The sequence below is a fragment of the Centruroides sculpturatus genome, unplaced genomic scaffold (assembly GCF_000671375.1).
Source record: "Centruroides sculpturatus isolate CEXI.00-Female unplaced genomic scaffold, Cexi_2.0 scaffold283, whole genome shotgun sequence".
Lineage (NCBI taxonomy): Eukaryota > Metazoa > Arthropoda > Arachnida > Scorpiones > Buthidae > Centruroides > Centruroides sculpturatus.
Window position 1 is genome coordinate 678,480 of NW_019384473.1, and position 27,966 is coordinate 706,445.

At 27.8% G+C, this 27,966-nt stretch overlaps 1 protein-coding gene across 1 annotated transcript in view; it reads left to right on the forward strand.

Moving 5' to 3' along the window:
• LOC111621245 (cyclin-T2-like) overlaps positions 1-27,966 on the forward strand; it is a 55,203-nt gene that overhangs the window by 15,720 nt on the left and 11,517 nt on the right. Inside the window, exons 3-9 of the mRNA XM_023363325.1 lie at positions 4,698-4,779; positions 4,991-5,119; positions 6,625-6,685; positions 7,845-7,907; positions 16,332-16,377; positions 17,940-18,030; positions 20,388-20,460. Of these exons, the coding sequence (XP_023219093.1) occupies positions 4,698-4,779; positions 4,991-5,119; positions 6,625-6,685; positions 7,845-7,907; positions 16,332-16,377; positions 17,940-18,030; positions 20,388-20,460 (545 nt within the window). The remainder of the gene's footprint in view (positions 1-4,697; positions 4,780-4,990; positions 5,120-6,624; positions 6,686-7,844; positions 7,908-16,331; positions 16,378-17,939; positions 18,031-20,387; positions 20,461-27,966) is intronic.

The following is a 27,966-nucleotide window of genomic DNA, read 5'->3' on the forward strand; positions in this document are numbered from 1 at the left end:
GTTAAAAATTATTTTTTTATTTTGTACAAACAAAATAAATATATTGAAAAATATAAAAACAATAAAAAATTATACTTCAGATGTTAATTTAACATCAAAAAATAAAATATTTGAGTAGTCCAAGACATAGCCAAAGATTGAAGCGCCACAGCACTGGCGAAAATTTAAATTTGCCAACTGGAATTCTTTCAGATAATTGACGTTTCGGATGATTGACTTTCGGAAAATCGACGCTCTACTGTAATTGTATATAAAATGGGCTTGAGTAGATTTGGCCAAATGTTACATAATGGAAAGGGGAAATGCAGAGACTTTAATAAGTCAGGGAATGTCATTATCACAGATAGAATTACCTGTACAGACTCTGAAGTTAGTACAATTTCTATCTTAAAATATTTTTGCAGAAGTATCTGTTCCACATGACTTATTGTAGAATTTATCATTTTTTTAAAAAATTTTTAATAATGCCATTTGTTGTAAGATTATTATTAATATATCAATGACTGTAGTCATTTGATTGAAATTTTTTAAATATATAATTTTGATTTAATTTTATATTTCAGGCTTTGACATTGCAATTGAACATCCACATACGTATGTTGTAAAGTGCTGTCAGTTAGTTAGAGGTAAGAACAGTAACACAATTACTTTTTTCTAGTTTTAATTCCATAATTATATATTTAAATTAGATTTTTAATTAATACATGTAATGGCTTACTGTATTTTATGATTAACATTCTACTTTCACAGTAAAATAAAACAGTTGTTTAAGAATAATAAATTTTTGATTTATTATTATTATTTATTAATTTGATTAAATTGAAAAAAGATTATATTTGGATAATTTTACTGTGTCATTCTAAACATTAAACAATTTAATGTTTTAAAAATTAGCATTAGCTTTATTTAATGAAGTTTTATTTATATGTATAATTTGTGCAAATTATTAATTTATTAGACTATAATCAATTTGCATTAATATGAATTGCTAGGGAAACAGTAGTTAGTTCACTTCATTGAAAATTCATATTAATGATTTCCAGGGTGGGGTCAAGATTGTATAATTTACATCATTGAGGATTAATAGGCAATTGAAATCTCCAAATTATAATATTTTGAAATTTACTAAATAAAGTTAAATAAATTAAATTTATTTAAAAAAATAAATTAATGATCTAAATGATTTTCAAATCAAACATGAGGAGGAAGTATTTGTCGTTAAGGTGTGGATCAAAATGGATAAACAAACCAAAGCTAAAAGAAAACCGTGTCTCTTTTTTGTTGAAGATTGTTTGAAAAAGTAAAAATTTTTCAGCACCAAAAGAGTAAAAAAGTATCCAAATTTGGCAAAAGTAGCCACATCTGACATTATTGTATGCAAACTAGTACATGTTTGCATGGGACCACATCTGTTCAGAGGGATATCCTTGAACTGTAACCCTATTTTCTGAGTACAGTAGAATTGTCTGCTAAAACCAGATATTTAATTTTCTCTATAATTGGAGGTCAAATCCATTTTTTCTTACTAAAAGAAAATTATTCTACTCAAAATAGAAAATTTATTACTTTGCTTTTTACACTTTTTGATGCAAATAATAAAGTCATTATCAGAAATAGTTATTTCTTGGATGATGTGAAGGTAATTTACCGGTCACTTTAATGAATTCTGGTAAAATTTTTGTTTGCTTTCTTGTATGAAAATTAACATTGTGACAGTGTGTTTTGCCAGGGCAATGGCAAAATTCACTTTAACATGAGAATTTGCTTTATGATGATTGTTTTAAGGCAAGTTGACTGTATCAGTTTTGAAATAAAAAGTAAATTCTTGAGAAATAATGAGGGAAAAATTTAACAGTTCAAAATAGTGTTAGATTTAATTGGCTAACAGATAACTATAAAGTCATCTAATGATTAAAATATTCTTAAATCTTAAAAGTATTGAAAAACTGCTGTGAATAAAAAAGTAGACTAGTTGCTTCAAAGAATTATTTTTGATTGTATGAGAAAATCTTATAGATATATTAATCAAAGATTGATAAATATTTACAATGAAAATAGCTAGTTCAAAATTATGTAAAGAAAAATGGATTAGAGGGTCACAGTAGTTGAATGACATAGTTATAAATGAACTTTTGATCAGAAGCTTGAATTTTGTTTTTATCTTAACTGAATGAGGAATGAATTTAAGCATTGAATATAATTAACTAATGTGAAAGAATTATAACAGAACTCAGCATTACATTCAAGAACAGTTTTGCAAAATAGAGTGAAGGAACTCAAGGTTCTATTTGTTTAAATTTAATTATTTTATAAAAATCTATAGTGATTTGTGATATCTGAGAATATTTAGTATGTTTAAAAAGATAAGTGAGCTTTTGATTTAAAAACATGTAGTTTTAAAATTAGTCTTTTAACAAAAAGAGTACAATAGGAAAATTTTAACAAAAAGTTAAATTTAAAAATTTTCAAATGAACTGCTTTTTCTCCTGTCAATCATGTTATTTCAATATATTCTAAAAATAGACTGTATAAAAAGAGGGCTAGGTGTAATGTTTAAATTATGAATAGAGTATATTTGAAAAGTAATTTGTGATTACTTTTTAAATAGCCTCTTAAATTTGTGATCAAATAAGGACATAATATTGATGTGATAAACACTCCAATTTATTACAACCCTGTATTAGGCTAAATAATTCAATCTGAACTAAAATAAGGACATGATAACTAGCAAAATATCATGTTTTTATTTCAGATAAAATCAAATCTCAATAGTACCAATTTTTAATAATAATTCATAATTAGAAATTAGAATAAAATATATTTAACAAGTGAGAGAAAATGTTCTTAAATTTGAATTTTAGCTTTTTGTATAAAATTTAGTTCAGTGATTATATTAGAAATAGAATTGAAATATTTTGCTTATAAATAGTACTTGAATAAATGCAAATAGTAATTCTGTTTTCACTACCAATTTCTATAAATAACTTTGCAAATTATCAGTTACAAGAGAAACTTCAAAAAGTAGGAAGAAAAAAATGTGTTTTGATTAAAGAAGCCATTACAAAAATTAAAACCTGTGCAAGTTTATCTTCTCATTATGATCTATTCATATTGAAATAATAATTTAAAATAAAAGTCTCTGAAATATTATTAGATGAGGATGTCAAAATAAAGAGAAACAGAAAAGTTGTATTTATAAAACTTCTCAAAAATTAGTTTTTAATAGNATTATTATTAATAATAATAATAATAAGAATAATATAAATGTGAAAGTAAACAGCACGTCTGGTGAGAATCTACAGGTTGCCAGATAGATTTTATAAAAAGTAAAGCAGAATTCCACAAAATGTAGCCCAAGTTACATTTTTAAAGTGGATCAAAAATAGTAAGTCATTCAAATGTAGTAGCCTAGAGCCCTACAAATAACTCAATCTGCTACTTGCAGCCCAATCTTGCAATCCTGAAGACCAGCTGTATTTTATAAGAAAAGAAAAAAAAGGGTACTCCATAAGTAAAGTGATAGCTGAAAATGTGTTACTGTAAAAGCAGAGCCATATTAACCAGATTAGAGTTGTTCTTCGTCTATTGTTCTCTTAGTATGGAGGTACTTCGATTTAAATGAATGAATTAATATACACATACACACATCACAGTTTGAACAGAATTTTCACTTCTAACTATTGAATTCCTTCACATGTAAATCTCTATACCCCAGCTAGGACAAAAGTACAATTACAAATTAATGGGATTTTGAACTATCCAAGTTCAAACTAAGGATTTCCTGTACTAGCTAATATTATTATGACAACACTGCAGGAGTAAGTGTATATTATAATCATGTTAATTTTAGATTTAATCTGGAAGATGACAATACAAAATTTAACATGTACAGTACTTTAATGCTTTGTGCAGTGGTTATTTATATTTGTATTTTTATAAGTTTAATTGTATTTAATTTTGTAATTATCTTGTAATTCATTTTCATATAAAACAGCGCTGTCCAACTTATCATAGTCCGCGGGCCATATTTTCTTCACCAAACATTTCGGGGGCCAAGAAGGTTGATAAACCACACGACATTTGCATAGTGCTACGGTTCAGTAAGCACTAATTGGTCAGCGAGTCCGATGTTGACCCTATAAAAAGGCGACAGTTCGACACACCGGATATACGTCACTCTCGTCTAAGTTCGACTTGGGAATTTTTTTGTTCAATAATAAATGTGAATTCTTCTTCCTGGAAAAAATAAGACATTCCCTGAAAATAAGACCTAGCGCATTTTTCAGAGCAAAAATTAATATAAGACACTCTTATTTTTGGGGAAACACGGTAGTAAAATAATTTTAATATTAATAATAATAATTTAGTAACATAAATTTATTCATAGTAAAATGTACTCGCGGGCCGTAAAAATTATTTGGCGGGCCGCCAGTTGGACAGCGCTGATATAAAATCATTGATATGATTTTATTACAGATTATTTTTCATTAGTCTTTCTAACATTGATTAATATTAATGTTGACTAATGTTACTAATTTTATTAATTTTTTTTTTTTTAAGATGTAAAAGATTGGAAATATTTGTGATACAGTCTCATTTATTTATGAGAGTTCATTTAACATATACTATTATTTAAATTAGTTTTAAAAATTATATAGCCTAAAACTGTATAGAAATTTTCTTAACATATTCTAAAGTACACAACTATGTATTAACACTGCAATTGTATATATGCATCGTTTTTATGTATTCCATTCATTTTCAAAGTTTCATCGAAATGTAAGTATGATTTAATTATTTCCTAACATATAAAATGCATGTACAGTTTAACATTTTTTTATCCTTAATAAAACACTTTTAGTTTGAATATTCTTTTAAAATAATAACAACTTATAAAGTCAGGTTTTATACTATTTATTTGCAAGAAAATATAAATTTTATTCTGTATGAATTGGCTTTTTGATAATATGCATGTTATTTTAAATTTTAGGCAATAGCAACATGTGCCCTATTTTTGGCTGCCAAAGTTGAAGAACAACCTCGTAAACTAGAACATGTTATCAGAATTGCACATCTTTGTCTACATCGTGACACTCCCCCAATGGATCCAAAGAGTGAGGTAAGTTAATTTTTTAAAATACTCAATAAATGTTAATAAAATACCATTTTATTAATATTTATCATTTTGAATCCATAAAAAATTAAATATTTAAAATATAAGAGTTCTATAATTAGGCATCAAGTAATGTGGAATGCTTGGTACTCTGGCTTGCTCAGGTTTCATCAAGGCTCTGATAAAGGATTGGGGTTATGTATGGTTATGTATAAATAACAAGACAATACTAGTAATATTCAACAAATAATATACTTTAGTAAATAATAATAATAAAAACACATTTTTGACAATTTAAAAATTGAAAATATTTGTTTATTATTATTTAGTAAAGTATGTTATTTGTTGGATATTACTGGTATTGTTTCATTATTTATACTTAATTAAATTTAGTTTTTCAAGTATTGCATAGTTATTGTTAGGGTTGTGTGACTGTGTGTATGCTTGTCATGAAGACAATCTGATTCAGAAATATGTCCAACATATATTGTACAAATGATTCAGTACAAAACATTCTGAAGGTCCAATGTTACCAATAAAGCAAAACTTTTAGTGAAGTGAACATTACTGAGATATATGTTTTTTTAGATTGATGACTTTAGAAGTTTAATTAACAATTTTGATATCTGAAAGTTAAATTTGTTTTTCTCCACTCTCCACTATTAGTGATTCAGAATTTTTTAGAATTTTCATTTGCCTCTTAACTGTATAATGCAAATTAAATTAAATTCTTGTGACATTGTTTAACTAACCTCATTTTATTTGGGAATGATGATAAAACTGAAGTTTTTCATCATTTCCAAATAAAATAAGCATAATAAAATGTAACACACTATATATACAGCAAAATTGTTTCTGACAGTCTCTGTTAAGACTGCTAACAATGAGGAAATGTTTCTGATACATCAGTAGTTTATCAGTAGCTTTTCAATTGAAGTGAATCATTTACATGATTCATTGCAATTGAGGGGCCATTCATTTTTGCATTGTTACCATGTACCGTACATTTCTGTATTGCTTTAATTTTGGACATGTCTAGAAGAGATCTAGTAGATTAACATTTTCAATAACTCAATATGTCAGTCTTGTGTGTTGGTTCAGATGTTTATTGTAATACAAGAAAGAACCATTAATTTGTAATAATTTAAAAAAATTTTTTTTGTAGATGATTTTTCTTTTTGCATTTGTTTATTACTTTAATTCTGAGCAGTTATTAATGAAATCTAAGGAGGTTGCTTTTTTCCTTATTATCGTCTTTATCTCATCCTTTGAATCAGAAATACTTTAATTATTATAATTTGTTTAAATTCAGTACCTTTTTGTTATATTCAGTATATATCTACATTATTTCTGTTACAAGAACTGAACTTTAATATCTTTTTATTTTAACATTCTCAACTGTTTAAAAATTTTATCAATAAATTTAATGTATATGTATATTTGTAATGTATAATTTTGTAATATATGTAAATTTTGATTTTTTAAGTAATATTTTCCAACATTTATTACAGGCATATATGGACCAAGCTCATGAATTAGTTGGGAATGAAAATATTATGTTACAAACTCTAGGTGAGTTGTATTTAAAAATTATTAAAAGAGAAGTTAGAACTTAATTTTAAATTATTTTAAATTTAAAATAATTATAAAATATTGCATATTCTGTAAATATATTACAGATTTAAAAGTAAAATATAGTTAAGTATTAATCAATATAAATGATGGTTATAGCTCTTTCATTCTGCTTTTTGTTTTATTCTACATTAAAGGGTGTCAGAAAGCAATGTAAATATTTGCTGTATAGTAAGAAATTTTTTAAATTCTGACATTAAATTTTTCTTATTTAAATAAAATCATGAAATCTTTTATATGACATAGAAATGACCTAGCTAATTATATTATCAGTTTTATGCAAAGTTTTTTGTAAGTGAATAAAGTGATTTTTTTAATAAAAAAAATTTATATACAGTAGAGCGTCGATTTTCCGAATCAATTGGGGACTGGGATTGTCTGTATAACTGATATTTCGGATAACCGATTTATGTACGAAAAAATAGTTTAACGTATCCGATGTCGAAATTTTTCTCCGTTGCGTGTCGCTTCGCGTTGAATTTTCGTCGATGTTAAGCCTAACGAAGACTATTGTATCGTTAAAAATTATTTTTTTATTTTGTACAAACAAAATAAATATATTGAAAAATATAAAAACAATAAAAAATTACACTTCAGAAGTTAATTTAGTATCAAAAATGTAAAATATTTGAATAGCCAAAGACATAGCCAAAGATTACAGCGCCACAGCACTGGCGAAAATTTAAATTTGTCGACTGGAATTCCTTCGGATAACCGACGNCTTTCAGATAATTGACGTTTCGGATGATTGACTTTCGGAAAATCGACGCTCTACTGTAATTGTATATAAAATGGGCTTGAGTAGATTTGGCCAAATGTTACATAATGGAAAGGGGAAATGCAGAGACTTTAATAAGTCAGGGAATGTCATTATCACAGATAGAATTACCTGTACAGACTCTGAAGTTAGTACAATTTCTATCTTAAAATATTTTTGCAGAAGTATCTGTTCCACATGACTTATTGTAGAATTTATCATTTTTTTAAAAAATTTTTAATAATGCCATTTGTTGTAAGATTATTATTAATATATCAATGACTGTAGTCATTTGATTGAAATTTTTTAAATATATAATTTTGATTTAATTTTATATTTCAGGCTTTGACATTGCAATTGAACATCCACATACGTATGTTGTAAAGTGCTGTCAGTTAGTTAGAGGTAAGAACAGTAACACAATTACTTTTTTCTAGTTTTAATTCCATAATTATATATTTAAATTAGATTTTTAATTAATACATGTAATGGCTTACTGTATTTTATGATTAACATTCTACTTTCACAGTAAAATAAAACAGTTGTTTAAGAATAATAAATTTTTGATTTATTATTATTATTTATTAATTTGATTAAATTGAAAAAAGATTATATTTGGATAATTTTACTGTGTCATTCTAAACATTAAACAATTTAATGTTTTAAAAATTAGCATTAGCTTTATTTAATGAAGTTTTATTTATATGTATAATTTGTGCAAATTATTAATTTATTAGACTATAATCAATTTGCATTAATATGAATTGCTAGGGAAACAGTAGTTAGTTCACTTCATTGAAAATTCATATTAATGATTTCCAGGGTGGGGTCAAGATTGTATAATTTACATCATTGAGGATTAATAGGCAATTGAAATCTCCAAATTATAATATTTTGAAATTTACTAAATAAAGTTAAATAAATTAAATTTATTTAAAAAAATAAATTAATGATCTAAATGATTTTCAAATCAAACATGAGGAGGAAGTATTTGTCGTTAAGGTGTGGATCAAAATGGATAAACAAACCAAAGCTAAAAGAAAACCGTGTCTCTTTTTTGTTGAAGATTGTTTGAAAAAGTAAAAATTTTTCAGCACCAAAAGAGTAAAAAAGTATCCAAATTTGGCAAAAGTAGCCACATCTGACATTATTGTATGCAAACTAGTACATGTTTGCATGGGACCACATCTGTTCAGAGGGATATCCTTGAACTGTAACCCTATTTTCTGAGTACAGTAGAATTGTCTGCTAAAACCAGATATTTAATTTTCTCTATAATTGGAGGTCAAATCCATTTTTTCTTACTAAAAGAAAATTATTCTACTCAAAATAGAAAATTTATTACTTTGCTTTTTACACTTTTTGATGCAAATAATAAAGTCATTATCAGAAATAGTTATTTCTTGGATGATGTGAAGGTAATTTACCGGTCACTTTAATGAATTCTGGTAAAATTTTTGTTTGCTTTCTTGTATGAAAATTAACATTGTGACAGTGTGTTTTGCCAGGGCAATGGCAAAATTCACTTTAACATGAGAATTTGCTTTATGATGATTGTTTTAAGGCAAGTTGACTGTATCAGTTTTGAAATAAAAAGTAAATTCTTGAGAAATAATGAGGGAAAAATTTAACAGTTCAAAATAGTGTTAGATTTAATTGGCTAACAGATAACTATAAAGTCATCTAATGATTAAAATATTCTTAAATCTTAAAAGTATTGAAAAACTGCTGTGAATAAAAAAGTAGACTAGTTGCTTCAAAGAATTATTTTTGATTGTATGAGAAAATCTTATAGATATATTAATCAAAGATTGATAAATATTTACAATGAAAATAGCTAGTTCAAAATTATGTAAAGAAAAATGGATTAGAGGGTCACAGTAGTTGAATGACATAGTTATAAATGAACTTTTGATCAGAAGCTTGAATTTTGTTTTTATCTTAACTGAATGAGGAATGAATTTAAGCATTGAATATAATTAACTAATGTGAAAGAATTATAACAGAACTCAGCATTACATTCAAGAACAGTTTTGCAAAATAGAGTGAAGGAACTCAAGGTTCTATTTGTTTAAATTTAATTATTTTATAAAAATCTATAGTGATTTGTGATATCTGAGAATATTTAGTATGTTTAAAAAGATAAGTGAGCTTTTGATTTAAAAACATGTAGTTTTAAAATTAGTCTTTTAACAAAAAGAGTACAATAGGAAAATTTTAACAAAAAGTTAAATTTAAAAATTTTCAAATGAACTGCTTTTTCTCCTGTCAATCATGTTATTTCAATATATTCTAAAAATAGACTGTATAAAAAGAGGGCTAGGTGTAATGTTTAAATTATGAATAGAGTATATTTGAAAAGTAATTTGTGATTACTTTTTAAATAGCCTCTTAAATTTGTGATCAAATAAGGACATAATATTGATGTGATAAACACTCCAATTTATTACAACCCTGTATTAGGCTAAATAATTCAATCTGAACTAAAATAAGGACATGATAACTAGCAAAATATCATGTTTTTATTTCAGATAAAATCAAATCTCAATAGTACCAATTTTTAATAATAATTCATAATTAGAAATTAGAATAAAATATATTTAACAAGTGAGAGAAAATGTTCTTAAATTTGAATTTTAGCTTTTTGTATAAAATTTAGTTCAGTGATTATATTAGAAATAGAATTGAAATATTTTGCTTATAAATAGTACTTGAATAAATGCAAATAGTAATTCTGTTTTCACTACCAATTTCTATAAATAACTTTGCAAATTATCAGTTACAAGAGAAACTTCAAAAAGTAGGAAGAAAAAAATGTGTTTTGATTAAAGAAGCCATTACAAAAATTAAAACCTGTGCAAGTTTATCTTCTCATTATGATCTATTCATATTGAAATAATAATTTAAAATAAAAGTCTCTGAAATATTATTAGATGAGGATGTCAAAATAAAGAGAAACAGAAAAGTTGTATTTATAAAACTTCTCAAAAATTAGTTTTTAATAGTTTGAATAATGCTGTAATTCAATAATTTTAAGTAAAAAATTGATATGGCAAAAAAGTTTAATTGCACTTACATTTTTATTCTAATACCGTAATTTGGGCTGTTAAGAGTTTGAGCATTTCAACCAGATGGGCTGCTGTTTTAGGATTAACCAACCCTAATGGATCTCTGTATCAGTTAAAACTTTTAAGCATGGTAAATCAAATCAACAAAGTCATACTGGCTGGGACATTGCCCAGTTTAACAAGAACCGTACTGTATTGGTCAGGGAAGCAGGACATAGTGTTAAATATGATACTGTAACACAAATCAGAGTTGGTACCATCAATGTTAGAAGTCTGAATGGAAAGGAAGTGGATCCAGCCAGAGTTAGAAAAGTATAATGTACAGTACAAATGACAGGTATCACTGAAACTAAGAAAATTAAAGTTGGAAAGACAAGCCTAAACAATAAATTTAAGCTAATTTATTCAGAGAATGATGCTCAATGCAAGGACGGTGTAGCCATAGCATTTACATCTGCTATAGAATGGGAAGTACTCGCTACAATTTCCTATTTTAAATTTGCAAATTTTACAATTTCCTATTTTAAATTTGCCCAGATGACACTCTAGCAGAGTCATCTGGGCAAATTTAAAATAGGAAATTGTATAATGAGATTTATCTTTGCCTATGGACCTACTGAAGGCTCAAAGAAGGAAGGTGTAGAAGCAATAGAGACAAATACGAATGAAAAAATAGTTCTATCTAGCGATCTTAATAGTAGTAGGAAATGATGACTACATCTATGGCAGTATTTTAGGTAAGTTTGGTGAGAAAGAAAAGCCTAACATCAATGGCAAAAGACTGAGTTTTGTGCTTGTAGAGAAAAATATGAAGATTTTGGAATTATCAGATCCTATTTTGGTTATAGAAGTGGATAAGGCCATCAAAAACATCAAATGTGGAAAGGCCACAGGGGTAGATAATATCAGATCAGAGATGCTAAAGTATGAGGGAATAACAGTAGTACAGTGGTTACATATTATTCAAAGATGTTGGTCTGAAGGGAAGGTTCCAAAGGATTGGGGGGAAAAGTTTTAATTGCACCAATTCATAAAAAATGAATTAAATAGAATGTAGTAATTATAGAGGAATCTCATTTCTCAGTGTACTAGCTAAAATTTATACCAGCATTTTAGAAAAAAGTTATTTGTATAGTTGAAAGTGAACTAGGAGAAGAACAGACAGGCTTTAGACTAAATAGAGTATGGCAAGATCAAATGTTTATACTAAGGCAATTGACAGAGAAAGCATGGGAAACAAGAAACTATACTTGGGATTTGTTGAGCTGGAGAAGACATTTGATGGAATGCCTACAGGATTACTTTTTGAAGTTCTTAAGAAATATAGCATAAAGATACTCTACTAAGGCGATCTAAAGCTTGTATAGGAATTACAAATCAGCTATAAGGATAGAAGAATAAATAGGCAACTGGTTCAAGTAAAACTAGGAGTGAGACAAAGATGTATATTTTCCTCTTTATTATTCATGATTTTTATGGATAATTTAATAAAATAATCAAAATTATTGACAAACTTCAGTTTGGGAAATATAAAGGTTGGTTCTTTACTCTATATAGATGATATTGTCCTACTAAGCAATAAACCCAAGACCTCCAGCAATCTTTAAATAATTTAGAAGAAAGTTGCAGGAATTTCAGTATGTCAATCAGCTATGAGAAAACAAAGGGTATGGTTATTAGTAGAGAGAAGGAAACTTTATTAACAGTTAAACTTAGTAACAAATGCTTAGAACATGTCAATAAGTTCTCATACTTGAGAACATTCTTTAATGAAGATGGAAAATTAGATTTGGAAATCAGCAATAGATTAAGCAAGGCAAGTCAGGCAGGGATCCAATTGAGCAAATATATCTGGAACAAGAAAGAAATAAGTCATAAGACAAAATTAGCTATGTACAACACAGTTTTTAAACCTATATTGACATATGATTCTGAGAGTTGGATGAGAAATAAGGGAATTGACCAAAAATTAGAAGCAACAGAAATGAGAGTATTCAGAAAAATTAGTGGTGTTAATAGATACAGTGGCAGAAATGAAGACATAAGAATAAACCATAAGGTAACTAATATTCAGTTGAGAGTAAGCAAGACTAATCTGAGGTTGTTTGGCCATTTGGAAAGAATAGAAGACTGACTGGCTAAACAGCTATTTGAAGGTAAAATCAAAGAGATGACCTAGAGAAAGGTGGACTGAGTGTTAAGCATGCTTTAGAGTAAAGGGACTTAACATTTATACTCCAGGCTAAAAACTTTACTGTCGATAGGAGTTTGGAGAAAAGTAGTTGATGGCAGTAAAAATGATTTTTTACCATGTTGACCTGTACACACTGAGTATCAACAGGAAAGGATGATGATAGTTTAATGTTAAGCATTAAGATAATCTATACAAGAATCTTTCTGTATTATACAGGGTCTAACAGGAAAACTGACAATTATAGATGTTGAATATTTATTGAGAGATTTTAAGAACATCTTATATTAGAACTTAACATTAAAACTGTTTTTGACTAAGATGGCTCAAAACTGCCAAAAACATGTTTAATATGAAGATTAAAATTGGAACCTTAAAAAGCAACATGGTCAATATTTATTTAAAAGTTAATAACATATAGTTTTTAATTGCCCATTTATTTGTTGACTCTGTAAAAGTTTAATTTCAAAGAATTTTAGATTTTTTTTTTAGCATTATGATTTCAGTGATTATAAAGTCAGATCTGTCTAAAGCTACAATTTTGAAATTGAAATTTGAAGTGTGAGTTTAAAAGTGACTTAGTGGCTAAAAATATACATACTAAGACCATTCTTATGGTTTTAAAACCAAAATTAATATGTATAATAATGATTGCTGACATCTAGTGTAACTTTCTAAAACATTGTACAGTATAGGCAAGACTAGCAATGATTGATTTCAAGCTTTAAAGAGATGCAATTTGCAGCTTCATTTGGTTTTTATATAAAGCTGACATTGGAACTGGTCATTGAGTGAGTTAAGATAGGGTTTGACTTTATAGAGAGTAACTTTTAGACAGATCTGACTATAAAATTTAAGTAAAAATTGTAATTTTAGTATTTAGCATTAATGATGACATTATTTAAAATAATGATAAATAATAAGAATTGCAATGTATAAAACATCAACTGATGTGTTAAAATACTTTACTTTTAATATAAGTTTGAGATAAAGTTCATTTTAATTTATACAGGGTTCCTACACACATGGAAAGTTGGGAATTTTCATTAGTATTCATAAAAAATTATGGAATGTCGGGGAATTTGTTAAAAATTGTTGAAAAGTCAGGGAATTTGCTTCCTTAGCTTCCTTGTTGATTTTTTGCTGACAGTATGCTTAACTAAGTGTAGTCATCTGCAAGCAGCAAGAATTAATGTGGTGTAATACAACTTATGAAAAGGAGTGCAGAATATTTTCAGGACCAAAATTTCTCCCAAGTTCACACAAAATTTTTCCAAAAATTTACAAAGTACACAAAATGATAGTTTAAATCGGGTGACCAACCTTTTTAGCAGGTGGACCAAATTTCAGAAATATTTCCTGCCATGCCACGCACCTAATTATTTTTTGTTAATTAAAGTAAACAAGCAAGCGTGTTACAGCTTCAACCACATCATTGCTTTCCAGTAGGTGAGATCGTGGTTAAACACTTGCCTGGTTTAATGTAAAAAAAACAAAAAATAGGTATATTTATTTTTTTGAAGAAAATAAAACATAACCGAGAATCATTTATTTAATAACCGAGAAACATATTTATTAGACAATTTTAAAATATTTAAAAGTGAGACATCTGACTTTGTTTTACAAAACTAACAAGTAAGTGCATCAAAATTGATCTCGACTGATGTTGTCGCTACATGCAAACAGTTTTCCAAATGAATATCAGTAATTTGTGTTCTCACTTGTGATTTGATGTACTTCATGCGACTAAAAAGTTGTTCACACGCGTAAGTTTTTCCAAATAGTGAAACCATTGATAGAGCATGTTTGTAAAATGCAGGATATTTATTTTTGTCCAAATACGTTTTGTAGAATTCTTCCAAACCTTCTTAACTCTTCTAATGTTCATTTGGTGATATGTACATAAAGTTAACATTTATGTTCATTTGACCTAGCTTCGTGGGCCTCATGTTGGCCACCCCTGGTTTAAATGGTATTATTTATCATTTTTCAATTTAATAATTTTGATTGCATAACAAAATTTCTGATTTTTTTTCCCCAGTTTATTGATATTTTATAGAGTTCAGGAAATTTATTAAAGGGGATCATTTTTTTTAATTAATTAGTCAAAATTTATTAGTAGAAGGCAAATGCCTGTTACAATGGGAGTTCTACTCCTTGTCTTTATACTCAGTACAGTTACAAAAAACATTTAAACATCAAAAAACTTCTTAACATAATTATATAAATTGAAAACATTAAGATTGGATACAACAAGAAGTTTAAGATTTAATTTACAGAGTTTAAATAGAGAAGTCTTAGATAGATTTCAAGAATACTAAATCAAGAAAATAAGCTAAGTCTGCTGGTTAATTTTGAAAATTTTATTGGGCTTCTAAATACGTACTGTGCTAAAGTTGGTACGATAATAGTTGCTATTATCTTAAGAAGAAAAAACAGCAGAGTTTGAGGCAGTTTAGAAAATCTAATAAGGAAATTGACTGGAAGAGATATATTAACAACAAAAGAATTTATAATCAGTTGATTAAAGCTAAAAGAAGAAGATATTATGCAAACTTAAATAAATATATAATTGAAACTAAAGATTCCAAAAAATTTTGGGAAGTGATCAATAGTTTTCGACAACCTGTTGATCATTGGAAAAGGTCCGTTAATATACCAATAGATGAATGGAATAAATTTTTTGATAATTTTTCGACTAGATATAAGGAGAAATTGGCTAACACTAGAGTGGAAAAACTGAAAGAATCTGGGTTGGCACCAATAGAAGAGATCTTTAATATTCAAGAACTTCAATTATGTATCAAGAGGCTCAAAAATAAATTGGCCCCGGGATATGATGGGTTTCCTAATAAAATACTAAAACTTTTTCCCATGACAATTTTAAAATATATTATCAGGCAGTATAATAGATTTTATGTAACAGGTGTAATTCCTAAGTCGTGGAACCAAGTGATATTTCAAATGGTGTACAAGAAAGGAGACAGGGCCAGTCCAACAAATTTTTGCCCGATAGCTTCACTTTCGACATTTCACAAACTGTTTACTGCTATGATAGCGAAAAGATTTATTGAATGGATTAAAGGGAATTCTTGGCTGGAAAGAGATTCCACTCAAATGATGAAGTCATCTCTGAAGTGAACGAGTATTTTGCACACCTTGACAAATTGACCTATTGTGATGGCATAAAAAAGCTAGAACATTGCTGGAATAAGTGCATTGCTAACAGAGGAGACTACATTGAAAAATAAAAAAAGTTTTAACATTATCTTGTTTGTTGTTCTATTTGAGGCCGCGAACTTTCCGAACAGCCCTCTTACATCTGTTAATTAGAAAAAATAATTAATTAAAATGTTGGAGAAGCAAAACATATGTGCATAGTAAGTCAAATGCTGTTTTATTTTTGTCAATGTGCCATACTGTAATAGACATGAGGGTCAGGGAATTTGTGCAAAGTTGTTCAGGGAAAGTCATGGAAATTAAAACAAAAATTTGAGTAGGAACCCTGTTTATATATTTATAATTTTGTAAATTATTTTTTTGATATTTATTTATTTTTTCATTTTTCAGCAAGCAAAGATCTTGCACAAACATCATATATAATGGCCACAAACAGGTAACTACAGGAAAATTTTAAATGAATAAATAAAACACTAATAGCCTGATTGGAACATTTTATTTATAATAGTTAGTTTAGTAACAGAAACATTTAATGAACAGTCTAAAATCTGATTAGAGATATTTATTCATTAAATGTTTTTATTATTAATCTAAATATTTAATGTTAATTTACTTTATTAAATAATTTTAAGATGATAATGTTATCACATTATATGATTAGTTAAATACTAAAATATCAAATTTTAATAAAAAATGGAAATAGTAATTAATAAAACAATTTACTTAGGTTGCATGTTCTTAATAATTAATGATGTGCAACTGGCTAAAATCAGCCATAGTGTCATTACTGTTTAATCAGTGTCCCTTTATTTAAATATTAGTAATTTACTTTATTGTTTCCAATGTAAAACCTAATGATATATGAATATTTTTAAAAGATTTAAACCATATTAAATAATAAAATATCATCATCTTGTAGCCATACATATCACCTTATTGAGTTGCATCAATCTTAGGTAATTAATTCCAGGTAGCAATGAGATGCATTCCACTGGGAAGCAGATTTTGTAAGTTGAGGCTAGGAAGCAGTCTATAGATTGTCACTGTTTTAAAAAATCTGCTTTCCTGTGGAATGCATCTCATTGCTACCTAGAACAAGATCAATAAAATATCACATTACTAAATAATAATACACTCGACCCCCATATAACACTGTTGATAATTCCGTTTTATATGAATTCCGTTTTGTACGAGCCACTTAGATTTTACAAATACATGAGCCAGGCTGTGAATGGCTCACGTATTCATGTAAAATCTAAGTGACTCGTGCAACATGGAATTCATATAAAATGGAATTATCAACAGTGTTATAGGGGGTCAACTGTATATCATATAAATAAGTTAAATTTTTCAAGAATTTTTAGGAAACTGGCTTGGAATTTTTCTTAAGAAATGAAAATATTGAGAAAGCAAAAACATTAATACTTCTGATGGTTATTATATAATTCCCATTATTTATATTGCTCTAAAGCAGTGTTCTTCAATCTTCTCACACCTGCAGACTGGCAGAAGGCCAAAGATAAATTTTCTTAGACTTGCTTAGATGCTGGTAATGCATGCGACTGTCATAGCTTCGTTTAAACAATTGCAATAATAAAAAAATAAATAACCGTTTATATTAATTACAAGTTGAAAATATTACTTTGTTGTTTCAAAATATCCTGCCAGTCTACAAAATTTTTTGTGGGCTCAAGGTTGAAGAACACTGCTCTAAAGGTCAATACTGAGCAATATCATAGTGCTCAATATTGTTCACAAACATAGGAAAAATAATAGCTATTTACAAAATATTGGTCAATATGATAACTTTAAATTTTTGATTTATAAATCTTTTTATTCTCTGATTATACCATGGTTTTGTCATTTGATTCAAATGAACTAGTATTTAGAAATTGATGCAAAAGAAATAAGAAAAAAAAATTATTCATATTCTTGATGTTTATATTTGTAAAAAGAAACAATTACAAATTATTAATTAAACTGTTTCAATATTTATAGTTTGCATCTGACTACAATGTCTTTACAATATAAACCAACTGTTGTAGCTTGTGTATGCATTCATCTGGCATGTAAATGGTCTAGTTGGGAGGTAAGTACAGTATTATATATTTAAATTTGTGTGAAAAATTTTAATGACTATTAAAATGTAATGTATAAATCTATAAAATTTTTATATATATTTGAAGTAACATTTAGATTTATAACATTTAAGCCTTGCATTGTGTGGTACAAGGCTTCAAATTTCTGGTTGGCAGGTTACTATTGGTGATTGTAAAAGATTGCTAAAATCTTTTTCCACTATCAATTTGGATTTTTTTTTCTGTAGAAAAAAATGACAAAATGTGTTTGTTGCAATGGGACTATCATGCAACTATTGCAGAAAGGAATTGATCCATAACTGTAATTTACTTAGAAATTTTTAATTTGTGGCCAGATTGGAAAGTTTTGTTCTGATTTTGCTTTGTTTAAAAAAATTCCTAAAATACCTATTCAGTCTGCTCCGGTTGCTAGCTGGAGTATATCATAACAGATTGTTTGATCAATTAGTTAAGCTTAATTCAAATATGAACTGAACTCTGCATTTTAGACAAGTTTCAACAGAAAATTACTGTTATTTTTTATATATATTTTGTTCAGTTTACATTCAAAATAATGTATTTTTCAATTAACTGATGAACAGTTTTAAATATTTCAACAGTTTCACATATATTAAGTATCTTTAAAAATTAAATTACTGGTAGATGACTGATTATCTGACATCATTCATTGAAAGTTCTTTAAACAAGATTTAATTTTTTAAATTATTGTTATTATTTTAGTTTTAGGCATAATGTTAAGCCTGACAATGTATCAATCTTATCAATATTTTTTCTGCAATCATGGATGTAGTTATCAAAAATGTAACAGTGGAACAATGGTCTCAAGATTGAAGTAAATACATCTGCTTAGCTTGAAATGACAGTATTTTTAATAGATTATGATGCTTGTATTTTTTATATGTATTTTATTCCCTTTATATTAGTCATAAATAGCTTCCAGTGTCAGTTTGATTAATGATTATAGTTAAAATAGGTCTATGATAGTTGAAATAAGTTTGCACATCTTAAGGTATCAATATTTTTCCCAAACACCTTATCACTGGAAGATTGTGATCTGGTAGTGCCAAGTTTTGAATTGGACATCAATTTTAAGTGAAACATGTTTTTTGTAAAAGTTATAAAGCTTTGTTTCTTTCCCCCTTTAAGCGTGTGTTAAAGTCCCCTGCTAAAATTATGGGAATAGCATCAAGACCTTCTTATACTACAATTTTTATTTTATGTTTTTGGAAAAGTCTTGTGGCAATAGATTTCCTCCCCTAACATTAAAATATTTTATCTTCTGAGAAAGTGTGGATTTGGGAACATTAACATCAGGCCTTTGTGCTGTTTCACCTAATAATAATCCTGTTATTTCCCAGATAATTTCTGATTTTTGCTTTCTTGTCAACTATTATGTTCAATAACACGTGTAACAGGTAAGGATAAGCTTGTTATCACAAGTGCAAACTGATTCATCTATTATTCAAAATGAATATTGGTTGGGATACTCTTTTCTTATTTTAAACTGACTAATCCATTCTAATTAAAATCAAAAACTTCCCATTTTGATAAGATTTACCATTTAATTTATAAAATTTCTTTTAAATTACTTTTAAAATAGATGCATGATTGCATTTTATATCAATGTTATGATAAATGTAATATTTGCATACTTATTGTATTTGAAAGAAACTGCATAGTAAAGTTTAAATTTGTAAAAATAAAAGTTGCCAACAGAATTCTTGGCATCCAAGATATTTGGTGAATTTTCAAACTTGTGGTATATATTAGCTTATTCAAACCTCATCTACCAATCAATATATTGGATGAAAAATAAGAGGAACATGTGCTTTTTTTGTTGGAATTTCATTGTGTATATATCCAGCTTTAAAATGATGATTGTTTTCAATAACTGACTTCATGTTGTTTCTCTTATTTTTAAAAATACTTCTAGCAGTTTTTTATGTTACAAATATATAAGATAAATGATCACTCTGTGCTTTTAATTAGCAGTTAATGTGTTGTTGATAAAAGCAGGTACACTAGTATTGTTGGAAAAATTGATTAGCCAAGTCTTACAACACTGATACTATTGTGTAGGAATGAGAATCTGTCTGAGGCATTTCAGGCTGTTTCAGTTTCAAATCTAGCTAGCATTTGATTAAATTTTATTATTATTGCTTTTCTATTAAAATATTTGGTAATATTGCATTTATTAATGATTAACCAACATTGCTTTAATCAAGTTATATACAATGCTTATAATATAAAGTGTGAAATAATATATTTTAAAGTTACATCTTTAAAATATTTCTTATAATATGAATCTTAATTCAGTTTGAATAGTAAATGTGAATCATTTTTATAGCTTCCTTGTTCTAATGAAGGGAAGGAATGGTTCTGGTATGTTGACAAATCAGTCACTCTTGAACTTCTTGAAGGTAAGAATTGAAAATTATATTTATAATATAATTTAGCAGTGTTAAGAGTGCAAATTTTGATAGAACATAAATTATAAATACATCATATGATTTCAAATGTTATATAATTTTAACATAACATTTAAATTGAATTTTTGATATGAATTGATCAATTTTCAGTAATTGATTAATGTTATTAGTAATGTTAAGAATTTTAGGTAAATCAAAAGAAATATCAGTGACATGTTGAATTGCATACTTAGTACATTTGACTTTGTGAATTTATGCTTTTATTATTATTATTATTATTATTATTATTATTATTATGTGATTAAAAGGATATGTTATATAGTAATTGGTTCTTAATGTTGTGCTTTGGATGGCCGGGTGGTTGAGTTGTCAAAGAGGCAGCCTACCACTGTGGGACCTGGGATCGAATCTGGACGGGTCAAAAAAGCCCTGGGAATTTTTTCAGGTGGTGGTCCATCCAGATACGTCTGGCCCTGTCCCTCGCCATCCAGCTGCCTCGTTGTGGTGCCAAACCCATAATGGGCTTGCTAAAGAGGTCCTCTTAGTGTCCATAGGACAGAAAGAGTTTAAAAAAGAAAAATCTTTTTCTCTGTCCTTACTCTTACAAATTTCTGTGTGTATCCTGTCTACTTGGACTTTGTTTATTAATAGGATTATTATACTAAGTCCTATTAATAGACAGGATTACACAGAGGGAAAAAAATAGTGCTTTGAATATGCATTCTTAGCACATAATTATTGTTTGAGTAAGCCGTATCTACAGTTCTCTATGGTATCAAGATAAGTATTTTAGAATGACTTTCTGGAAAATGAAAGATATATTCTGAAAATGGAGACTGACAACTGTTTGTAATATTCAGAAGAAATTTATCCGAAAATTATATAGGTAAGTGTTTGTTTTTTTAATTAAATTATAGTAAAATAAAAATCAAATATTTTAAAAGAATTGTGTAGTTTTAGATTGTAAAAACTATTCTCTTCTACATTCTGCTGTTCTAATTTTATGTCTTAATTTATGCTCAAAATCAGTTAGGTCATTTTATAATTTTTAAGTAGAAGGTAATTTGCTTAAAATGCAAATAATAATACAGTAGAATCTACTTATTATAAACACTGACTCTTCTATACCAATGATAACTGAGTGATTATGTTAAGCAGGTAGGGTTGCTAACTTTCTTACTCTCTTGTACAAAAAAAAAAGAGGAGGAGGACCTTATACAATGTTAGATATTTATAACAAAATAGTTTGTTGTAAATATTTGTTGACTACCTATAATAATAATAACAACAAATGAAATATGCAACAAGTGAAGAATTTTTCAAGGAGATTCCTTGAGTTTCCTTTGGTTTTGTCTTGTGCTTAACCTTTTATCTAACACATTGAACAAAATACAATATGGCTACAATATCAGACACAACAAAACATCACTATTTACCTCATGGACATGGATGATATCAAAATTAATGCATCCACACATAATCAGCTTTGTCATCTCTTACAAACTACATACACATACTCAAACTCAATATAGAAATGGAGTTTGTCTAGACAAATGCAAAATATTACACATTGAAAAAAGAGTTTTGAAGAAAGAAGACTTTGTACTCAGAAGTGGAGAAATTATTGAGTTTATGGAGAGGGTGAGTTTTACAAATATTTAGGATTCCAACAGACCAAACTTACAGAACCTGCACAGATAAAACAAAGGTTAATACTCAAATACCAGAACAGATTACATGCAGTTCTAAACACAAACACAAATGCAAAACATACTATTCAGATTATTAATATCTATGTTGTCCCTGTACTCACTCATTCTTTTGGAGTTATACACTGGATCTGCACAGATCTTGAACAACTCCAAAGGAAAACAAGAACAACACTTACTAAGCATAAATAATATCACCCAAAATCATCTGTACAAAAGACTAACTCTTTCTCGTAAAGAAGAGGGCCATGGCCTTACTTAACTTGCACTACAAATTCAGATGTTGCAGGAGTTTTTCCACAAAAAAAACAAGAAACAAGATTACTTAAAACTACAACTCTGGCAGATGGTAACCATACACCTTTAAACTTACACTCTGAGCACCTAGACATAGCTCGACACATAATAAATGTACAAACCATTGGGCCCATGACTGTTTAGTCATGGTCCCCAAAGGCACTTCATGGCAGGCATGCTTAAGAACTAGCTCAGCTATGAACTAGTTTGACAAAACTGCATCAAACTACTGGCTGAGTAGTTGGAGAGACTGAGGGTTTTATGGTTGCCATTCAAGATCAGGTCATAAACACTAAAAACTACTGAAAAAAAAAAACACATCATTCACAAATGACTTGCAGAAAATGCCACATCTAGTCAGAAATAATACATCATCTAACTTCTGATTGCAAGCTCTTAGCACAAACTGACTACTTACTTAGACGTAATCAAGTAACAAATATAATACACCAAGAGCTTGCACAGAAGCACAGGTTATTAAACATCCAGGTACCATACTACAAGTATACTCCACAGGCAGTATTAGAAAATGACACAAAATTTACTGCAACAGAATCACAGATAAAACAATTCATTGCATCTGATGTGACATCACTCTCATTAACAAATGCAGTAAGAATGCTTATATAATAGACATCTCTGTTCCAAACACTCATAATGCAAAAATTGCTCAGTGATAAAAAAATCAAGTACATTCCACTCGCTCAAGAAATAAGAAATGTGGAGGATGGATAAAGTATTTATTGTACCTGTTGTCCTCTCTTCTACTGGTGTTATACCACATACACTACACAAAAGACTAGAAACATTAAACCTTAATAAAACATATACATGGCACTACAGAAAGCTGCAATATTAAACACACATCACATTGTTAGGAAATTTCTAGATGTTGACAAATATACCAATAACACAGCTTAATGTTACACTTGCTTGGGTAGCTATACTTTGACTTTAGTCTGACAGAACCTGACACCAGTATTAGAATTATTACCAATAGTTGCACAATGCCACCTTGAGTCCTTAAATTTTATTTGCTTGTCTGACTCTAATTAATAGTCCCTCTCTTTCCATTACTCTAGCTAAGTTATAAAGACAAAATTATTACTTTCGAATAAACAAATAAAATATTGGAATGTTGTCTGCCAATAATTTAGAGATGATATAAACAAAAACAGTTAAAACTGTACTCTAAAGGGGAATCTTATTGATAAAAAGAGAATAGGAGGGAAATACAGCTAAAAGGAGGATAGTTGGAAAGCCTATAAGCAGGTTAAGTAATTAAGATTACAATTAGTGGAAATTCTGATTTTTTTTTTAAATTAAAAAAAAAATTTTTTTTTGTTAAAATGACATGTTAAACTAATTGTAGATTGATTGATTAATAGTAATTCAGACAACATATAATTGAAGTAAGAAATTCATCATTTTAAACTACACATGTTATAAATAAAGCTGATGATGTGAAAAAAATAGTTTAAAAATGCCTATTAATCTGAATATAATAAGTATTACCAAACCAAACTTTACAAGTGAAACTTGTATTTTAACTTACATGATTTGCGGAATGTTAATTCTGATAACATTAAATGGCTGATGATATCTGTGGTTACATTAAGCACAGTCTACTATATTTATTACATTTACAAGGAAAAATGCTTTGTTTTTAAGTAATGAAAACCTGATTATTTTCTAATTGCTAGCTAGATGATGATCATAATTTTTAAAAAATTAACCTTAAATTTTATTTAGTAATTAAATTTATTGATTTGTCATTAATAAGTCCAAATTTTACAGATTAATTAAATTATTAACAATATTTTTAATTCGTTTAATTTCAGGCTAAAGATGAATGGATGTCTCTCAGTTTGAAATATAAAAGCCTGATTATATAAAATGTTTTCACTTCTTGAATTATTTTAAAGAAAGATACTATAATAATGTCTTAACAGAATGGAGAAAATGTGATTTTGATAAAAATCTGTTACTTGTATTTCAAGAAATATGTAAGCCTCGTGTCAATCAGTTGATAAAGCAAGAAATTATTCATAAGCCAAGAAGACAATGTATTTTCATCAGAAGTCACTGGCAGTTATACAAAAGTAATTATTGTAACTTGTAAATTGAAGCTAAAGACTTTTAAATTGAGTCCAAAGATTCTCAGCATTATGTAACTTTATTTGGACACAAATTTGCAAGAACTTTCAACAGTGCATAACCACCATCTTCAAGCAGGAGATTCAAAAGTACAACATGGGTTTTCAATCTTTACAAGAAATTTGAAAAAGGAACATAGTTTTCTACATTAAAATTCTTTAAAAAAAAGTATTTTAAAATAAAATACAAAGCATTGGACAGAATACAAAAATAACATTAACCAAGCATAATGGATCTATTTATTATTTCTAATTCCAAATTTACTTTTAATTTCTAAGTAGCTTAAAAATGATTTAGTAATAAAAACTCTGATGTTTTAGGGTTTGGTTTTTATAATGTTCCATTTTTTGCTTTCAAAGACTTTTCATATTTTCAAACAAAAAATAGAGGTGGGTCAATTTTATAATACTAAATTTGATATTTAATGTATGAATGTAAATCTAAATAAATTTTTAAAGTACTGTATTTCAAGTACGTATAAATTAAGTTTTAACATTTTAATGTATTAGAAGATACTTGGAGTTTTATTCTGGCTAATTTTTTTCTCGTCTTTTAAAGAAATACTTTCCAGTCTTAAAAATTTTCAGTAATTCTGTGAACTCTCAAATTTAAGTAGTAGAGTTTAGAATAAGTTGTTTGTGTGTGTGTGAATGAGAGATGTGTTGTTGCTTAAATAACTCTGTATTTGACAAAGGTATAATGTACAAAATTCAGAATGAATATCTGTTAGCAGCTCTTTCAATCCTTAGTTATTTAATTATGAACTGTAGAATTAGTCTCTATAATTCAATTAAATTTATTTATTTATTTGTGTGTGTGTTTAGAATGTTTAGTTTTTGTGTCTAGCAAATATTTGAAGTATAGATATACTGATAGTCAATAGTATTGAAATACATTAGAATTATTTTGTAAGCTGGTTTTAAGTCATTTGTAGCCAGAAATATAATAATAATAATAATCATCAAGAGTTGTTAAAGGTTTGAGTCTTTCAATCAGGGGGAGACCCTCACATTCCCTAGACAATGTCAGGGCATGTGAGGAACCAACTGGGAGCTCAACCTAATGTCCATTCCTCATCTCTCATGGGACAGCCTCGCAGTAGGTAGCCAGATCAACTGGGCTGTCGAAGTGAACGAGGATGGGGGGTCTATTACAGGATTATGATGCCAAGGTTATCATAATAGAAGCATTTAAGGTCAATAAAAAAAATTATGAAGGATGTTATATTTGACTTTTTCATTGCTATGGGGGAAAAAATGTGTTGAAAACAGAGAGATACATTGAAATCGATGATTTTTAAATTCATGTAAGTCTATAATTTTTTAAAGGAATTGGTTTTAAATTTTTTTTTAATTTGTTTTTTGCATTTCACTTAGTTATTCAATCAAAAATCTATCTATATACAAAAATTTTTTGATTACTTTAATTAATTACAAATATGGTTTACTGTATAGTTTATAATTTAGTTTATAGGTTACTGTATAGTTTATGTAGACAAATATAGTAAAAAAGTTATGTAATTACCATATATTTAAATTTTCATTTAAAATTAAACAGTTTTAATTTATTAATATTTAAGTTTAAACAAGTAACAAGTATAATATTACAAAAAGTTTTAAAGGCGATAAAAAAAATCCTGACTGCAGAGTCAGAATCATGGATTTATGGTATTTTAGTCAGTCATCAAAATTGTTTTATTTTGTATTTAAAAAATAAATTAATTGAGAATTGTTATCATTAATTTTTATCACCACTGTATATAAATGGCAATGAGATTATGCATAGGAAAAAATTCAATTGAATTCTTTAAACTGTTAAAATTAGAGTTAGTTTTGAAGCATCAGGCAGGGTTGTGTTTAAGCCTAATGTCAATACTTCGAAAACTGTTATTGTAGTTATCCAATAGATAATTCCTGGAAATGATTGTATGTGTAAATTGAGAATTGTAAAAAAAAAAGCTATTCCTCTTTCAATGTGGAGCATTTCAGGAAACTTCTAGTCAGACAACTATAAAAATTTTTACTGAAAAATCATAAGAAATAGATGAATATAATATACTGGACATTCTCCTTTTGGATACTTTCAATGGTGCAACTCTGGCATTTTGCATCTTTTTATGATGCTCTGCACACTTTGTTGTTTACCATAATTGAAGCATTTAGTTTTGCCAACTTCGTTTTTTTCTGGGTCTGAAACATAAGGGCTGTGAATTTGACTGATTTTGAAACTAACTACCAGTTTTCATCATATTTCTTTGTTTTGTGACTATTTTAGAAATTTATAACAATCATTATTGAAGAGTAGAAAAATATGTAATATCAAGTGCTTAGCTAATTTTTTTAAAAGATGGTCTTAGCTATTTTTGGAACTTTTGCAGTTAGAGATATCTAACTGTGTAGATAACTGAATACATGGTTTGCTGGTTGCATTCTTGAATTTATTAGTAGCTGTATAGATGATGAAATTGATGTAGGATTGAGTGGATGCTTTAAATATTTGCTTAATATAGAAAATAGATAATGAGTATTATATCTGCTCAGATAGAACATCTTAGCTTATAGATTTCACTGTTTGCCTTCAGATGGTTTCAATTTTTTATTTCTAATATGTGAGATATATTTTCTTCAAATGCACTGCTCAGAGAAAAGTATAAATGAAAGTATAAATGGATAATGCATAAAAAGAGGTTTATTAAGGTGTAAATGAAATTTATGAAATAACTTCTTCCAGTTTTCTTTGTTGTGTGTAATTTGCTTATTCAGTACAAATTTTTTTTTACTTCAATGTTTAGAAATTTGACAAAAGATGAACTTTTTATTGTGGAACATTTTAAATGTCCAAAAAGCATAATATAATATAATTAAAGAGAAAAGAAAACACTTATCAGAGCAGAAGGAATTGAGGGGAAAAGAGAATTGATTGAAGCAAACCGTAAGCAGCTAATTGATGCCATTGTGGATAAAGTTGCCCAGAGTCCTAAGTTGTGTCAAAAGTTCAAAATATCCCACACTTATGCATGGGATATTAAAAGGAATGTTATTAGGAAAAGGCTTTCTGCACCCAGGTTACACTGTGAAGCAGTTATTACAGCAACCAAACAAGTTCATCTTTGACCAGAAAACCTGATGTTTGTTATGGATGACAAATTTTATTTTACACTGAATGGTTCTGAATATGCTGGAAATAGTTTTTACTGTTAAAAAGGAAAGGATATTATGCCAGAAATGAAGTTCAGATATTATGCAAATTTCCCATTTTGGTGTGGACTGCCATAAGACCTTGAGAAGACAGCAGACCGTAGAGTAGATTTATTCTGTTAAACTGATAGTCTTCT